We start from the raw sequence: 18,906 nt of genomic DNA on the forward strand, positions 1-18,906 counted from the left end.
GGTGATTTTTCTCCTTAAAGCGTGTACTACTGTTGAAATTGAATTCGGGCGCTATGTACCTTTATAATACGCAAACATGATCCGTATGTAAAAACTATAGACACTAATATACTATATATACATTCTAGACACTATATTATACAAAAAGTTTACTGCGACGGAAAAACGTCGCTAATAATATAAAAAATGAACGTCAATATGTATCATTGCGTCATTAGGTCATTAAGTCGATTCAAATTGCCATTCTACCATAGATTGGCCCATTATGAATCAATCATGAAGCAGACCGAACAAGAGGAAGACAAAATAAAAATAAACATCAAACCATTAATTTTTTAAACAATCTCAACGCATCCTCTTTATTGCTCATTCACACCTCATTTCCGCGAACAAATTCACAGATTAATAATGCTGATTAACGTTGGCATAGCTCTCGCCGTGTGGATGGTGCGCATGTCCGGAGCGCTGCACATGAGCCTGGAATCCGTTGTGATGGTCGGAGCTGTAATCCACGACGCGATGAGTCCCGTCGGCCTCATCCAGAGTGTACTGCCCCTTCACGACATCTCCATCGCGATGTTCCCACTGGCTCTTGTGATCGTGGGTGTGTCCATCCTTAACCCCGTACTCGAACTTGTACTGCGCATGGTCTTCACCGGCAGCCACAATGACGACTAGACAGGCAACGAGCGCAATGATGGTCTGGAAGATGTGAGATTGATTACTTGCGTTGTCTGATATATTTATCGCAATGGAAATGTTGTCGGAAAACAGTTCGCACCTTGAACATGTTGATGCCGTTTAGGTGAAGCTGTGGTGGACTGATGATTTGGATGGTTGGAGGTTACTGATGACTTTGAACTGATATGCATGCAGTATATATATGAGGCCAGATTTAGATAGCCGACGCCGGTTTCGTGCAATGTAAGAGCTGGGGTTTGTTTTTCTCCAATTTTCGTGTCTGTATTTATCGTTTGAATTTGTCCGTGTTTTGCTTTTCATGCATGATGCAATCAAATCTGCTTTAACCTCGCATGTTGGCTACATAGCAACGAAACATACCAAAAACGTGGTTAATTAACTAATTAATCGATTCAAATATGCAATTTCCGTCAAAGATGCCATCCTTTTCGATTTTAATTTGTGTAATCTTTCAATTCTCTGCCAGTGGATTATTATATAGATTTAAATTTTCACTCAGACCTAAGAGGAGTTACTATAATATTTTTTCTCCTGTTCGGTTGTGTCACAGTGTGCGACCAGATTTTAGATCCATTGTGGCACGACCAGTATCCTTGACCGCTATGTAGACCCTTCACAGAGAGCAATAACCCGGTGAAAATGGTTCTCGACAACGATCCGACGGGCACAAGAAGGCGAGGTGCACAGCGAGCAGTAATACTTATAGAATAATTTGTTCAGTAACAAGAATTTCCGTGTGTTCCTCTTACTGCCATTATTCACCAGTTCATGAAGAGTAAGTATGGTTAAATTGTTCAACAAATAAGATTTTGATTTTCCGCCAGTTGCTAAAAATACTGCTAAAAATTACATTCTACACTTTCACGTGATGTATCAGTTCCGATTTTTTTTGCATAAAATCAGAAAATATAAAGCTTTGATTCCTGACCAAAAAAAAAATTTTTGAACTAAATTGTGTTTTTTTTTGTTAAATTACCTAAAAAAGAACGAATAAACTGTTAGATCAATATGTTTTTCAATACAGACGCATAATAATGTCTCTCTTTTCGCTTTAACGATGAGATATGCTGAAAAATAATGTCAATAACCTGAAAATTTCGAAAAACAAAAAAAATGAAAAATGAGTAGGGACACGGCAGGTATTTCCGTCCATCATCGTAGGGGCTAAAACCAACGAAAGCAACGTACATTTGCTAGAACTCCACTATAGCAGAACGTTTCTCCTGAGCTTACGATTTGGTACGTATGAGTTTTACAAAAAAGCGTCTCTTTTACTGGTTTTCGAGACTATGACGAATAGACGAAAATACCTGCCGTGTCCCTAATCATCATTAATTCGGATGTGGCTTTAGAATCAGACGAGTTTCAGGTACGGTATATCTTGGGGTTTCCTCTGGACACTAATGACGCAGGCCACATTGCTTCAAAAAGTAAAAAAATTGTAGCATTTGTGAAAACGAAAGCTCGGAATCATTTTTATTTTTTATTTTTTTTTTTGGCTGATCGCAATTAATTTGAAATTGTTCCAATTCTCGTCTGACAGCAATTTTTTTTTAAATCTATGATGCTTGTCAAATGGGTATGAGATTGAATGGATTAAGTAGAAATATTGATGAAAATTTTTATGTAATAGCTGAAGAACATGTTGTGCAAAATCGTCGAAACATTGCGAAGGAAAAATTATAGAACATGACAAATATTCGAAACATTCTGGAAAACTCGATGCTATATGAAATTATATAGAATGTTAGGCTAAATGTAACCATAAAACAGTAAATTGCTGGAAAACAAAAATTGGAATTATTCAATAAACAACATGGATTTATAATTTTCGGAACGGTCTATATATACGCCAAAATCGTTCTAAAAAAAGCTGGATTTTCTGCCATTTAGGCCGATACAAATATGTAAAAACAATTTTGTCTCCCACACCACCAAAAAAATTTGAATAATTTTGAGGATTTTCAAAACATTTTTTAACAAATCCGAGGATCAGAGTACTATACTACGTACTATACACATGTACTATCACGTACTATACACATGTGGAAGTGTTGGCTTGAGAAATGGATTGCGAGTGATTTGGCTATGCGTCCAATTTTGGAATCTCGAGCTCAATCAGTAGCCGCTAGGTTGCGAAGGCCGACGGAGGTCCTTCGTAGCTTAGTTGGTTAAAGCACCAGTCAAGCGTACTGAAGGACGTGGGTTCGGGTCCCATCGAAGGGAAAGTGGTTACCTCCAATACATTTTTCAAATCAATATCTTTCACACAATGTACATATTCACATATGAGTTTTCAGTACATTGTAAATCCGAAGAGTTTATTTTTTTATTTTTTTCATTTTAATATTTATTTTTTATTATCCCCCCCGGCAGGAATTCCTAAAGCAATTTCCGAAGGAATTAATAAAGAAATTCATAAAAATATGTCTCTTTAAAAAATCGGGAAGTTTTCCTAAAACAATTTTTGTAGAATAGCTTTAGTGCGTCGCAGCATGCGTGAACTAATAAACCCAGAATAATCCACCTAGCGGTGATGGTGCCTTTCTCATGTATTGTAAAATATAAGAAGAAAAGCACATAAGAGAGGTCAAATTGCACTTCAGGGAGATAGAATCAGTTATTTCCATCACTTCACATTTATTTGCGTTCTTCAGAATGCATTGCAGCAGTTTAAAAAAAAAATATTTTTTTTTCAAGAGGGGATCTTTGGGAGAAATGGAGAAAAAAAACAATGTTTTTTAATAACTCTGGAACGCAATGTCCGATCGGTCTAACTAGGCCATAATCTGCGTCGAATGCAACTTGTTGCGAGAAAATCGGATAATGGTAAGTACAAAAAAGTTTATCTCACATTTTTTGTACACATACACACACATACAGACATCACCTCAATTCTTCGAGCTAAGTCGATTGGTATATAACACTATGGGTCTCCGAGTCTTCCATCAAACGTTCGGTTTTGGAGTGATCCTATAGCCTTTACGTATGCTTAGTATACGCGAAAGGTAAAAATGACTGTTGTACGTTGCTTCCGTATTGAGTGGGATGCCTATGAAAACGTGAGTGAAAATAGTTTTGGGTTCCGGGAGGCTTGTCCTTGAAGGAATTTTTGAAAGAATTTCGGAAAAAACTCCCAAAAAGAATTGGTAAAGGAATTCTTAGAAGTAATTCCGTAGGAACTTCTGGAGGAATTTTCGAAGAAATTTAGACAATAATTTAGACTTTCCGAGGAATTCCTTAAGAAATTTCTTAACGATTTCTCCTAAATCAATTTCCGAAAGTATTCCTTAAATAATTTTCGTAGGTATTCCTGAAGGAATTTCCAAAGGATTATCTATAGGCATAGGCAAGAATTTTCCAAAATAATTCCTAATAGCGTTTCCAAGGAAATTTCTAAAAAAAAAAAACGTGAAGCAATTTCAAAATTGGAGGAATTTCCGACATTCTTACTCTTAAACTTTTTTAGTATATTTCTCTACGAATTCTTTCGGATTTTCTTGGGATTTCTTCTGAAAATTCTTCGAAAATTTCTTCGGAGGTGAATCCAAAAATTCCATTGGAAATTCTTTATAATATTCCTTCAAAAATTCAAAGAAGGAATTATAATCAATAAATCAATCATTCGAATTCCTTTACAAATTCTTTAGGAATTGCATCAATACCTGCAATACTTTTGGAAATTGTTTTAGGAATACCTTCGGAAACTTGTTCTGAAGAAATCCTTCTGAAATTTCTTCAGGAATGCCTTTTAAAACTCCTTTACGATTTTCTTCGGAAATCGATTTAGTAATTTCATTCCAATATATTTTAAGAATTCTGCCAGTACTTTCTCAAGAAATCCAGGAAGAAAGTTCCTTCAAAATTTGCCTCGGTAATATCTTCAGAACTTCCTCCAGAAACTCATAAATTTCTTTAGGAGTTCCTTCGGGCATTTCTTCAGATTTTTTAGCTTACAAAAAACCCTTTAGACCTCCGGAAACTAATGCAGTTATGCCACCGGAATTTCTTTCAGGAATTTCCTAACGACTTTATAAATAAATTTTCAAAGGAACTCCTGAAGGAATTTCCGAAATTTTCTTTCTCTGTGCATTGCAAGAAATACTTAGAAATTTCCTCCAGGGATTCCATCCGCTAATTCTCAGGAAATTACTTCGGGGATAGATTCCTATAGGAAAACCATTAAAAATCCCCAAGGAATACTCGCGTCTAGAGAAATTCTTCGGGAGTTCTTTTCAAGATATCTTCGGAAATTCCTTAACGAATTCTTAAATTCCATTGGAAATTCCTTCGGAATTCATTTGGAAAAATCTTTCGAAAAACCTATGGAAATTGTTTCAGGAAAACTTTCCCAAATTCGCTTAATTCCTTTGGGAATTTATTTATGATTTCTTTTTGATTTAGAAATTTATGCGGAAATTGGTGTCTGAATTCCCTTGAACTTTTTTGTTTTCGTAATTTGCTACAGCATTTATTTCAGGAGTTTCTTAAATTAATTCTTTCAATATTCCTAAAGAAATTCCTCCGGAAACTCTAGAAAGAATTTCTTTTTGGAGCTTCAAAGAAATTTCTTAAGAACTTCCTAAAGAAATTCTTCCGATTGTTTTAGGAATTCGTTCCAACATTCCTCCGGAAATTTAATTTCTAATTAATAATTAATAAAGCATTCCTGAGGAAATTCCTTAAAGTTTTTTAACGTAGGATTACGTCTGTCTTTTCTATATTGGGGTACACTTTACGATTGCGAAAATCGGGGACCATCACGAAAATATGATAGACATTAAACTTTAATATCTCAGTCGTTTCTCGATAGATTTCCAATTTGGACCATTCGGTCAAGGATGAGTCAACGCTTCTTTGTATACTGATTTTTAACTATTTATACTGTATGTATATTTACACGAAACTGGTATCACGAACGCCGCGCTCGAATTCTCGAAATATTCATAATCAAAAGTTCGTTAAAAATTTCGAAACAGTTGTAATTTAAAAGTCAAGTACATCGTCCTTGTGAATATACGAAAGAATCGCGAACAAACCGCAAATAAATTCAGAAAACTACAAAATTGATTTTGCAAGCAACGTGTTTGGGTGGCACATATACGTAGTAAAGAGTTGGTGGTGCTAATATTGGATCGAGGTTTGCTGTTGTTGTGTTGCTGCTGCTGCTGCCGCCGGGATGGACGATTTTATTTCTGTATCGAAAGCTACGGAAATGTTCAAGGAGTTGCTGAAGCGTGAATTCATGAGTGTACTACAAATTTCACTTGATAGCGCTATGAAATCAATGCAAGAAAATTTTAAGGCACTTCAAGTTAAACTCTCGGGAGTTAGATCATCACAAAACTTTCTGTCGGACTCTTTTGAAGATTTGAAGCAACAACTGGCGACACTGCGACGTAAATTGGATCACTCCGAGAAGTCTAAATGCAACGTTGAGTCCAATACACGGAACAACAAACACTGGAGAATTATTTGATCATTTCCAACATGCCTGAGAGAGCGAGTGAGAAGGTAGTCAACGTCGTTAAGAAAGCAGTAGCCAAACACGGATTTGTTCTCACTGGGTCAATCGGCAATCGGATGCCAACAACAAATTCACGTGGTATTAAACCAATACTTGTAAAGTTTACGGATAACACTTCTAAGAGGATGGTCATGAACGCGATCAATAGATCGCATACTGTGGATTCCAAACCAAAACTGTACGTCAATCATCACCTCACGAAAAGCAACCAACACTTGCTTAATGTAGCCAAGGAGTATAAAACTAAGCACGGTTTTAGCAACGTCTGGTTCTCCAGGGGAGCAGCTTACATGTCATCAGTACCATCAGGGATTGAAAATATCCTGGGTTTGAAGAGAATCTAAATTGCCTTCACTGACATGATGTAACATAAACAATGTACACAGAAACAATGTTATTATGCACACACTATACACCACTATACAATGTTGGCTCAAAGTATACCTCACCGCACTATACTCGCTCGTTACAATGATACACATACCTAATGTCTGAACACGATTCTATTCGACTCACTTCAACGAGCTCACTAAATTTTAGTGACCTACCTGAGAACACTCTCAATATTCTATGTCTTAATATCAGAAGCTGTCGATATAAATTAGATTCTATGGAAACATTTATAATAGGTCTTAAAAAACCAATACAGATAATCGTATTGACTGAAACTTGGCTGTACAGTTGGGAAATTTTTAATATATGCTAGATGTACCAGTTGTGGCTATAGCACCAGTTGTCGCACTAGTGCTTTATATGCTAAATGGCCAATCAAATCACCGCAAACCAAGTTCATATCGATAAAGCATATTCATATGATACGATAAATCCTTTGATCTCCTCCAAAACAAGCAAATCATAATTGTAAAAATAGATTTTGCTAAATTTTTGACGTCCTTTGCACCAGTTGTCGCACTAGTGGTCTCTATTTGGCCAGTCCCATAAGAAAACAATGGGATTTGCCAAATAAGGAACCAAAATTAAGAATAGTGCCACAACTGGTGCATGCGTTCCTATTATGGATTAATCAATTTTGAGGATAATAACAAATTTGATTGTGTTTTTCACAGCTGTTCTAAGGAGCAGGAAGCAAAACCTTTCGCTTGATATATAAGTCCACCCACATGCTTTTTACTTATTTTTTTAAAAATAGTTGTTCTTATGTATGGCGACAATTGGTACACCCACCCTACACGGTTTTCACTCCTACCATTGCACACGAGACTCCGATCGTGGAGGTGGTGTATCGATATGTGTACGAGAGACTATTAACTCACAAATGGTTCTATCTTCTCACAGAGTTGTGAACGATTTTATCATTGTCGATTTAATTGATGAACGAATCAAAATATTGGTTGTATACAACCCAGCTCGAAACCAATTAGAATTTTTGGATGAATTAGATGGATTACTATACAATTATCCTAGAACGATGGTTTTAGGAGATTTCAACATCAAGTTGGATATATAACGGATTATACAAGTATTGTGGAAAGTAACGGTTTTTTATTCATAAATCCAATCAATAATTTATATTCTACTCGCATATCTAATTATATACAAACCTTAATTGATAACGCGTTCACCGATATGTCTGAATATGAATATGGTATACATATGATGGATTCCGAACCTAATATTTCTGATCACAGAACTCTGATAGTAACTGTGAACTGCAATGTACGAAAAGTTCAAAAAATTCAATTTAAGACTGTAACTGCGTACAATAGAATAACTGCTGAATCTTTGGTTCTAAATAATATTACTACATTCGACGAGCTTATGCATACAATTAGTTCTCAAATTGAACAAAACACTCGAAAAATATATTTGTCAAAAAAGAAATACGCCAGAAAACCTTATATAACAAATGAAATTTTATCGATGATTGAAGTAAGAAATCCCAAGAAACATTTTAAGTTTTATAACGCTCTTGAAGACCATAATCTACTCTTCAAAAGTGTTATAAAACCAGCATAAAACCAAAATGTTACTAAGGATATGTTATATCAAAATTCTCGAAGAAATCCAAGATTAACTCCCGAGTACGTTCAATATAGAAATAGACTCAATAATCACATTAAATGGGCTAAAAAAAACTACTATAACAATAAAATATCGGAACACTCTTAGAATCCTAAAAAGTTTTGGAATACACTTAACGAAATAGTGCATAACATTTCAAACCAGCAGTCTTATAATTATGTTATTGATTGTTCAACGGGTCGTGTCACCGATGAACAAGAACTTGAGATAACGTTGTCAAATAACATGAAGCATGATATAAACCTTATTGAGCAATGGTGTGCTGAAAACTTTTTAGCTTTGAATCTTGAAAAAACTTTGGTGATGGCGTTTAGTTTAAGAGGCCAGCCTTCGAGTCTACGCATTTGGTGTGGAAACACATGCTTGAAACAAGTTGAATATATCCGATTTCTTGGTCTAATAATTGACTCTAACCTTAAATGGATATACCACATAAAACACGTAGAAACCAAGCTTAAAACTATGGCATTTGCATTTAAAAAATTACGACCAATAGTTACGGAAGATACAGCATGGAAATTGTATTTTGCATTCGTGCATCCTCACTTAATCTATATGAATTGCATTTGGAGTAGTGCAAATAATACGAATTTACTCAAGCTATCACGATTGCAGAATGGTATTATAAACACCATCAAAAAATTACCTAGATTAACCAGCTCTTCTGATCTGTACAATGAAAGAGTTTTAGATCTGCATAATTTAAGTAAGTTTGAAGTTTTGATTTATATGTATAAAGTACAACATGGCCTGATAAAATGTAATATACCTCTTATTAGAGTATCTACTGTTCATTCACAACGTACTAGACAGCAAAATCATATCTACCAAGTTTTATCACGAACCACTATGGCGCAGAATAGTATATTTCGAAGAGGAGTAAGGTTTTTCAACAATCTTCCTGTTGATATAAAAACTGCAAGAACTCTAGCTAATTTTAAGGACAAGTTACGTTCATTTCTAAGCAATTAGTACCAATTCAACAATAAAACACTCATTACGATTGCGAAGCCACACTGTACATAGATAGTGCGTCTAGCGTCGGATGACGTGAATGATTGTTTCTACTGAAAAACCCTTAACCTCACAGTGCTGGCTTCCTACGACTATCAAAAGTAACGCGACTGTAGGCGCGGGATCTGCTACCAAGATCATTAACCTATTCATCTGGACTCGTAGGGTTGGGAAGTCCCCGACGTACAATCTGTACGGTTGGGTAAATGGCTTCCTTTCCGGCACTTTAAAGATGTCCATCATGTTTTTCTGCAACAAACTTTGAACCAACAACATTAGGTACATTACATTAAACATTACAAATCACAATCATTGAAATAATTAGTAGGTACACACATATACACTGTCTGAATTACACTTTAAGGCGACTGTACACAGTTTTCATTAACTTCTTCAGTAGCAATAAAAGTTAAATAAATAAATAAAAAAAATAATCGATAATTGATAAAATAAAAGTTTGGATTTAGGCAAACCAACCAATCACGTATATGCATCACTAGCACATACATCAAAATCGAGCAACATGCGGGTTTGGAACTAATCCTCAGTTTGAGCAATATTTCACGCAGAGCGGACGCATCAAAGCGATCGCAGTGGAGCGGACACAGCACCACGGAGGCACAGGTAACATTTTCAACGGAAATCCATCGCATTGTGAAACGGAAATCCTCGGTTTGTTACTGCAGATCATTCAACCTCAACGAACCAGAATATGAAGAAAGGGTTGACTACAAAAATAGCACTATTGCGATCCCGCGTCGCCAATGACGATGCTGAAAATTTATTACAAATTGTGGTGTCAGTTAGTTGGAAAGGAACATTGGGGAAAGAAAATTGGTTCTTCTCAGGACCAGCATTTTCTAAAAAAAAAGGTCTAATTGTGAAAATGGACTGTTTCGGTTGCACTTATAATGCGTTTTCCAACTAGGACTCTTCGCTAAAAAATGTAACGTGACTTGTTTTGATTTGTTTGATGTTAAACCTAATTTTTTACAATCTTTTGTTTATGTTTGTTGTTGCCTTTTCTCCCGCTTGTAAGGCAGTAGCAAATAACATTCTCCGAACGGCCCGTTGTCTGCGAAATCCTGATCAAAATGGCTCGCGCGCACCAGATAGCGGCTTTCATATATCTAATGAAGTGATTCCACTAGCCCGCCCCTTCATTAATCGTTATGAGTGCACATTATATTTACAACCATATAAGATAACAAAGGGGCGGGGCTAACGAGCTTAATTTATTGAATACAAGAAAGCTGCTTTCCAGCGCGCGCGAGCCATTTTGATCGGGATTCCGCAAAGAGCGGTTCGACATTTGATGCAGCGGAGCGGACACAACACCACGAAGGCGTGGGTAGCAGTGGCAATGCTGACAATTTCAACGCAAGGTGCCGACAAGCGTTTGGATGCAGTTAGTTATTGGAAAGGCGCATTGGGAAAAGAAAATTGGTTCTTCTCAGGACCAGCATTTTATGGAAAAAAAAGTTGCAAAAATGAACTGCTTCGGTGGCATCGGGTTTGGCGTGGTAGCTTGGTTGCTGTTAGTGATTCCATCAATTCAAATTTATTGCATCATCTCCCTCCGAAACGCTTTCATATTCGCTATTTACGATTGAGTTTCGCACATTGAAGAAAGTTTATTTCGGATAGTTGGATCAACCTTCTTTTGTATAAAATGGTGGCTGTTGTATAAAATTGATAAAGACGCCATCTCAGTGTAAACTATCTACAGCAACCACTCTTCGGCGAACGTCGCTCGGACAGACAATTAACAATGCAGGAATTCAAATAAGTTTCTAAACTGAAACATTTCCATAAAGTTTTTAAATAAAATTAGTGTAAACAGCGAACCTCCAACGAGTGAATTAGACGATATCAGGAGAATCACCAGCACAACCAACGTTTGATATTTTCTCGGAATTGTTAAAGAAGTTCGTTCCCTTGAATATGTGAGGCGAAAAACTGCTGACATCATCACGTGTATTCCAAAATGGTTTAGAGAAATCTAAAAAATCTGTCAGAATAGATTTCAACCGTAAATAAAAGTTAAATCATTATATTCAGAAATTCATTGTGTATTTTTACAGTTTGTTTAGGATTTGCTCTGGAAAATGTGTTAAACGTGTGTGTGCGAGGATAGGACTCAAACATACTCCGTGATATTACCCCAGACCGGTACAAAAAAATCACCCAACAATATATCTGATCAGACAAAACGTTTTAGAATTAGGGAGTGAGTGCTTATAATCGACCCCCTGAACGAAAACCGATAGTTTACGCTTGAATCTACAATTTCCTGCAAACTTCCATAGGATAAAGTTGCTTAACTTATCAGGGTAGTTGTTCCATACAATTGTTTTGCACTGGGAGACTGAAATTTAGTTATATTAACTAATTTATGAATGTAAACGCGCTAGAGGGCCCATAATAGGCAACAGGAACATGTGGAAATGGAACATGAAAATCAAATGGGGGGACCATAATACGTATGTAAACAAACTCGATGTTGCGTATTATGGACCCGGGGTGGCCATAATAGGCAACCTGGCTACATAATTTTAAAATACATATTTTAGTAGTAAAAATGAATGTTTTACCATGTGTTATGTACGAAACGCGATGCTGATACCTGTTGCTTGTCATCTAGTGCTGCAGAATGGCAATTTGTCATGAGTCTTACTCTAGCGAAGCGATTGAAGTAAGTTTCCGTCGTTAAGGGGTCCATTACTAGCACTAACTCCCTACATCAAATGAAAAAAATAATGGCAATCTTTTTTGGAGTCATCATTTTATTCGTCCAATAATTATCTGGATATCACATCGCGCTAAATCCACGGAATGTTTCAAAGTCACCATGAAAATCCACGTAGTTGTAACATCCTCAAAACATTTTCGAATCACTACAAACAACAACTAAATGTTAGAATCATATGCGTAAAGATACACGGGAAGTCTGATCCCTGAACAAATAACAAATAACGCAACACTGCTGATGCTGGATATACTTTCCACATTGGTTTACCGTGGACCCCCGATAATTTGAACGGTACCTCATTCAAATTAACGGGGTTCATTTTTAATTTGAACTTCTGGTTACTCTATTTGCATCAGAAAAACTGGTTTCTGGTTGCTCTCTTTGCTGGTTTGTTTTGATTCTGCATTCTTTTTCACGATGTTCCATTTTTCTTTTCTCGATTCCACGTGTTAAATGACGTTTGAACCATTTTTAATTTGAACGATGTTCAAACGAACGGGGTTCAAATTAAAAAGTGTTCAGATTAAAAGCGGTCATATTACCGGGGGTCCACGGTACACGAATTTCATAATTCAAAAATATTTGATTTGTATCGTGTTCAACCACCCAATAAAAAGCCACAGTTCACTATAAACATGTTTAATTGATTTTCAACCACATACGAAAACTTTTTTACCTAAATCCATGAAAAAATATTCAAATAACAACATATTTATTCGTGCTGGTTCAAATGAACCCTTGCCAAATGTTGCGCGTGATATTTTGGAATGAAAGGTCTCTTGCTCGATTGGAATGACACTGACAGTAAATTTGGAATTCCAATTGGAACATTTCCCGTCTTTGTTTATAGTGTCTTTACGTATAAGATGGTTCTATTATTTCTAACTAGTTATTTGTGGACGCCAGAGTGTAGAATGATCGAAAACTTTTGGTGAAGTCCATCTTTCTTCATTTGTCAGTTCAATTCCAGACACATTCATAGTCGGCTCTGGACTGTCAATATTCGGTTGAATATTAGTCATTGAATATTTATGCACATTTTACAAATTGATAAATTATCTGAAATCTGAACACGTTTCATATGAGTAAAGTAATTTATCACAAAGAATTAAATCCGATTTTCACCCCGAGGCACTTCCAACGGTAAACATCAACATAAACAATACTAAATATGTTTTTTTCTGCACATAGTAAGCACACTCAGTGACAGTCGAATGAATGAGTTTATTATGATGATGATGATGATGATGATATTCATAAATTATATTGCAGTTTTTCTTGTTAAAATTCTTGGAGAAATTGCTTAAAATTGAATTCGTCCATTGTTATTGTTCATTTAAATCAACTTGCACGTAGTATGTCACATTTGTCTCGCATGAGAAACAATGTTTTTTGTCAAATTTAATCTGTAAAAAATCTACACAGGAAGTTTTGTGTTTAGTATTTTGTTTCCAATGTCCTCCTTTTTCAACCAAATGTCCTCCTTTTTCGCTACGATTTGGATGAACGTCCTCCTTTGAAGAATTTAATATGGTCACCCTACTTATACTAGGCGTTCCCTTTATGGCTAACACTGTCTTCCGTATTTGCAACAAATATTATATATTTTTACATTTCAACAGTTAGCGGTTTTGAAGACACAAGTCTCAATTTTAAATAAAAGATAATTTCTCTGTTTCTCGTATCTTGCTTTTTGAGATATGTGTCTCTGGAACTATGGAACTATGGAGTAGTTTTGAAATTGGATTCTAACGAGTTCATCTCAAGTTCTCTTTTTTTAACCACGATTTGATCCCATGTCATTGATAATTACGGATTCATTTATTTACAATTCATTTGTCAGGTTTCTTTTGGTTATCACAAAAGCAACACGTTTGCCTCTTATCAACCTACTGTTACAAAACTGAACGAAAGTAAATCTTTCTTTGATTTTTGTTTTTCAACAGAAGACATTTCAGACACACGAAGGGAAATGATTAAAGCCGCTCAATATTAAGGATGTTTTTGTAACGATCATTCACTTCCAGTATATGTTTGTTTACCTACTTTTGATCTCCAAACCATCTGACCGCTGGTGTGTCGATTTCGATGAAATGCTGCAATCGTAATTTCAAGAGCGCATTACAAAAACACACGTGCACTGCCCAGTCCAGCATGCTCGATATCAATCTGCAACACCTTTGGCGAAATTGAATCAAATTTGATAATGATTATTGATCACCTCAAACCCTCTATAAATATTCACGGATCGTCGTTATCCACCATCAGTCATATCTCAGCGATCGACCAGCTTCAGCAAAAGTAACAAACAGAAAAACCCCAACCCATCGATCCGACATGTATAAGGTAATGAAAAAAATGGGACTGAGGAAAGTCGTCAATTAGATTCGATATTAATGTTTTGTTTCTCTCCTACCATTGCTCCAGCAGATTATTGCACTCGTTGCCTGTTTAGCTGCAGTGGCCACAGCTCTGCCATATAAGCCCGCGGCGGAGCCACATCACGAGCCCAAAGAAGTTCATCACCCCGCGCAGTACAAATTCGAATACGGTGTGAAGGATGGCCACACCGGAGATCACAAAACCCAGTGGGAGCACCGCGATGGGGATCACGTGAAGGGCCAGTACACCCTGGAAGAAGCTGATGGCGGTCACCGTTTGGTCGAGTACGAATCCGACGCCCACGGAGGAATTCAAATTCAGGTTAAGAGAGTCGGCGGTCATGGTTCAGCACCAAAGGTGCACCACGAACCGATCCCAGTCATTCCGGTTAAAGTGCATCCGAAGAAACATCGTCACTAGGTTGGGTGACTGAAAGGACCTTTTGTGGTGTTCAAGGCACGACCAGTTCGTAGATACGATTATTGTCATGCGTCGGAGACAACGATAATAATTTGTTCAACAAGACTGCTACTGTAAAACCAGGATTATAATGTCAATGCTGCTAGTACTGATGGTTACCAAAAGATTTGTAGAGTTACGGCAGGTATTTCTGTCGATAGTCTAATTCCCGTCATAGGCTCAAAACCAACGAAAGCAAAGTCCATTCGCTATAATTTTACAGAACGATTCTCGTGATCCTACGATTGAGTACGGATGAGTTTTAGCAAAAATATGTTTCTTTCATTTGCTTTCGTGATTATGACGAGAATTGGAATTCAGACGAAAATACCTGCCGTAACCCTAGCCATTTTCATTATTAGTAGCAATGATAAGGTTTTTAAGATTCTAGAAAAGAGTAATATAATAATATAATATATCTATATGCATAATTGTTTCACGCTAACATTCAAACAATTCTTTGAAAATTCCAAGTAAAAATAAACGTGAAAGTGAGAAATGTGTGAAAAATAAAACAAACTATTTTGTCATTCGTAAGCTCAAATTATATTGCTGTGATATTCAGTTGACAATTAATCCGAAAACTAGCACTTTGCATATTATTTCGGGAATTGTCTGCTTGTCAATGTAAGAAATGTGATTACTGCTCTGATTATTAATTTCAAAGCTTCCTATCAAAAACTATGTAATGTACAGTGAGGCAGATAGGCATGTTCCTTGATTTTGTGTTTTTATCCAACATACATGTTAGCAAATCATAACTTTATTCCTTTCTATTCATCATATGTGAGAGCGACAATAGAACAGAATTCTTTCTCGTTACATGTCAAAAAAAAATAAACATTTGTGCAAGAAATCAGTCTAAGCTTCAGCTACTCAAAATAACGGTGAAGCATTTTCGTTTGAGTAGGACAACCAAAAACGAAGAAAATTATACTTATAATTGAATTGAAAATTGCAGGAGAATCAGGGATTAATTTGCAGTAAATAGAACACGTCATATTATGCCACTAAAAACAGAATATGGATCATCAAACTTCTTCAAACTTCTCATTCCCCTTAAAGCGTCACGAAATTAACGGACGGCAACAATGAAAATGTCATGCTATCAGCTAATGGCAGCAAACAGTCCATTATACACAGTTTCCCGCCCAATGTCAAATAATCACGATAGTTAGTTTAAAATAAGAAGTCTTTATTACACAGTCAACATGGGCAGTGCAGTGCGTTACTTTTATGACTGCACGGCAATAAGCAATCCACTGCCCTCGCACCCTCTCGAAAGCACCAACAACAATTTACCCCAAATCATCACCTCTCAATGATGCTGGTCAATGTTGGCGTAACTTTCGCCGCCGTGTCCGTGGTCGCCGTGATGTTCACCGTACACGGCCGGATGCTGAGCATGTCCTGCACGCTGCACATGGGCCTGGAATCCAACGTGTTTGTCCGATTTGTAGTTCACCACCCGGTGAGTGCCGTCGGGTTCATGCAGAGAGTACGATCCCTGGACGGCATCTCCGTCGCGATGTTCCCACTGTTCCTTGTTGTCGCCGGTGTGGGAGTCCTTCACGCCATACTCGAACTTGTACTTGGGATGGGAGTGGTAATCCTCGTACGCTAATGCGGCAACTGCCAAACAGGCAACCAGAACAATGAACTGCAATTAATTGGAGAATGATTAACACTGTTATAAAAATTCAATTTCCCAATTGTCATACCTTAAACATGTTGGATCTCCTGTTTGAATTGCTTGCGCCAACTGACCTATTGGTGGAGTGCTGTTACGAGACTGATACCTAGTCAGCTGGACATGCAATATTTATACGAAAGTTTATTTTGTTTGGTCTTGAAGCGAGTGAGGTAAATGTGGTGATTTGTTTTCCTACGGGTGTTCATTTACATGCTACTTTCTGTCATGTAATCATGCTCAGCCAGTTCTCTGTACAAACCTACACATATTTTCACAGTTTCCCTTTCGCTCTGACTATTATCTGCTAAGGTTCTCGAGCAATTTCGGTAGTTTGATCTACATATGCACGAAAAACGTAGAGAAAGACGCAATTCGAACGACTTGGACTGAACGAATATGAGAGCAACACTGCCTACCAAAAATATGAGTTAATATGATAAAATAAGTCTCAATAATAAATTAGAAAATTGGAGATTGCACTAAATTGTAAAATTAAAATTTTGTTTTCTCTTTATTAATGGTGGTGGTGTGCCATGGTGTTTTTAAAAGGTAACCGTCAAAATCTGGGAGAATCCATACTTCGGTTGAATACCATCCATTCCGTTGGTGGTGTAGTCGGGATCTTATTGTACTTGCTGCGCTGCTCTCCGGAGATGGCTATTCTTGCTTTATGTTACGGCAGAACCCCCAAATCGCCTGCTGTTCTCTGGTCAATGAAAATAGTTCAGAACGGAAAATAAATCCGACGGTAAATTTCATTCAATTCGCCTATTTGGCAGGACGATATGCATATCAAAATTGGAATCTACGCGGAACGCTCCACTTCAGCGGTAGTCTTTTGGGTATTCCGACAAACAACTTGAGGAATCTGCTTAGCTGAACTCGCATGACCAGAAAATACGGAGAGCGGTGAAATATTGTAGACGATGATTATTTGAGGGCAGCTGGACAGCTGATCGTTTTGGAATAATGCAGTGTTGAAGACACACATAGGGAATTAAGGTCCGAGTTGGGGTTCCCGTATATTGCAATGCAAGGTAGAACTATCAACAACGGACCAAATGTTTACTTTGCGAAAAATCTATGAGAAATTCCGGGAAAACAACTTGCAAGCATCAAAATATAATCAAATAGAATACAACTTGCTGATCATCTGTTCGTAGATTTCAAGGCAGCGTACGACTCAGTGAAACGGAACCTACTGTGGCATATATGGCTTTCCGGCAAAGCTTATTAGGCTGATTCATGCTGGATGGATCCAAATCAAGCGTCAGAACATCTGGTGAGACAACCGATTTGTTCATGACGTTAGATGGATTGAAGCATTTCGACGCTTTCTTTAATCTGCTATTCAACAAAGCTCTGGGAGGTGCAATTCGAAGATCTGGTGTGCAATGAAACGGAACCATCATCAGGTAGTCTTACATGATCCTTGGTTTTGCGAATAACATCGACTTCATTGGTGTAGATCGCAGAGCAGTGAAAGAGGCTTTCGTGGCTTTCATGCCGCATGCTTACTTCCGTTGAACATATGTTTGACTTTAGAATGTCGGCATCTCAATTCGCTCACAGAATAATTAAATTGAACATTATGTAACCTGAGCATATTCATTAAGACTTTCTATGTCAGATGAATTAAATTACATATAAATAAAAATAAATTAATACATGTTACGAGTATTCTAAGGAATATAAACTTGTTGACAACCTCAAATCTTACTTACTTACTTATGGATCCTGTACACCTCCGGTGGTACAAAGGGCCGACTTGAAAGATCTCCATCCTGAGAGTTGCCCGGCTAAAGCTTTAACCTGTTGCCAGGTTAGATTTCGGTCGACTTCTTTTATTTATTTATTGAGGATTCGAAGCCATGAACCTCTGGGTCTGCCTCTGCTGCGCTGTCACGCTGGGTTCCAGTCTAATGCTTGTTTACAGATTTCGTTTCCGCCGCTACGTAGAGTGTGGCCGACTCAGCCCCACTTCCGATCCCGAATTTCTGTTGCTATCGGCCTCTGGTGACAACGACGATGGAGCTCGTTGTTTGAGATCCAGTTGTGAGGCCACCAGGCCCGAATTATATACCGCAGGCATCTGTTAACGAACACCTGCAGCCGTTGAGTGTTCTCCACTGATACACACCATGTTTCGCTAGCGTATAACAGCACAGATTTCACGTTAGAGTTGAAAATTCGTATTTTGGTGCGTTCACTTATCTGCCTGTTTTTCCAGATATTTCTTAAACTCGCAAAGGCAGCCCTTGCTTTCTTGATCCGTGCGCCTATGTCGATCTTGGTACCGCCGTCTGACGCCATTTGGCTACCAAGATATTGGAA

The 18,906-nt window shown here is 37.3% G+C and overlaps 3 protein-coding genes across 4 annotated transcripts; 1 reads left to right on the forward strand and 2 right to left on the reverse strand.

The window, feature by feature from the left end:
- Positions 1–327: 327 nt before the first annotated feature.
- On the reverse strand, positions 328–6,684 carry LOC134211290 (cuticle protein 19-like). Its single transcript, XM_062688012.1, has 3 exons — positions 6,520–6,684; positions 782–1,041; positions 328–702 (listed from the first exon to the last, which is right to left on the reverse strand). Exons 2-3 carry the CDS (start codon positions 788–790, stop codon positions 403–405), a joined length of 309 nt encoding a protein of 102 aa, XP_062543996.1. The 5' UTR covers positions 791–1,041; positions 6,520–6,684; the 3' UTR covers positions 328–402.
- Positions 6,685–14,261: 7,577 nt separating this feature from the next.
- Positions 14,262–15,357, forward strand: LOC134211285 (cuticle protein 19-like). 2 transcript variants are annotated; one of them, XM_062688007.1, is made up of 2 exons: positions 14,262–14,384; positions 14,469–15,351. In XM_062688007.1, exons 1-2 carry the CDS (start codon positions 14,376–14,378, stop codon positions 14,838–14,840), a joined length of 381 nt encoding a protein of 126 aa, XP_062543991.1. In that variant the 5' UTR covers positions 14,262–14,375; the 3' UTR covers positions 14,841–15,351. The 2 variants fall into 2 exon arrangements, with proteins under 2 accessions (XP_062543991.1, XP_062543990.1); XM_062688006.1 differs by having other exon boundaries at positions 14,297–14,384; positions 14,466–15,357.
- A 696-nt stretch (positions 15,358–16,053) lies between these two features.
- Positions 16,054–16,757, reverse strand: LOC134211288 (cuticle protein 19-like). The gene is made up of 2 exons (XM_062688009.1): positions 16,601–16,757; positions 16,054–16,539 (listed from the first exon to the last, which is right to left on the reverse strand). Exons 1-2 carry the CDS (start codon positions 16,607–16,609, stop codon positions 16,198–16,200), a joined length of 351 nt encoding a protein of 116 aa, XP_062543993.1. The 5' UTR covers positions 16,610–16,757; the 3' UTR covers positions 16,054–16,197.
- Between the last annotated feature and the right edge of the window lie 2,149 nt (positions 16,758–18,906).

Source organism: Armigeres subalbatus, chromosome 2, assembly GCF_024139115.2.
Source record: "Armigeres subalbatus isolate Guangzhou_Male chromosome 2, GZ_Asu_2, whole genome shotgun sequence".
NCBI classification, from domain to species: domain Eukaryota; kingdom Metazoa; phylum Arthropoda; class Insecta; order Diptera; family Culicidae; genus Armigeres; species Armigeres subalbatus.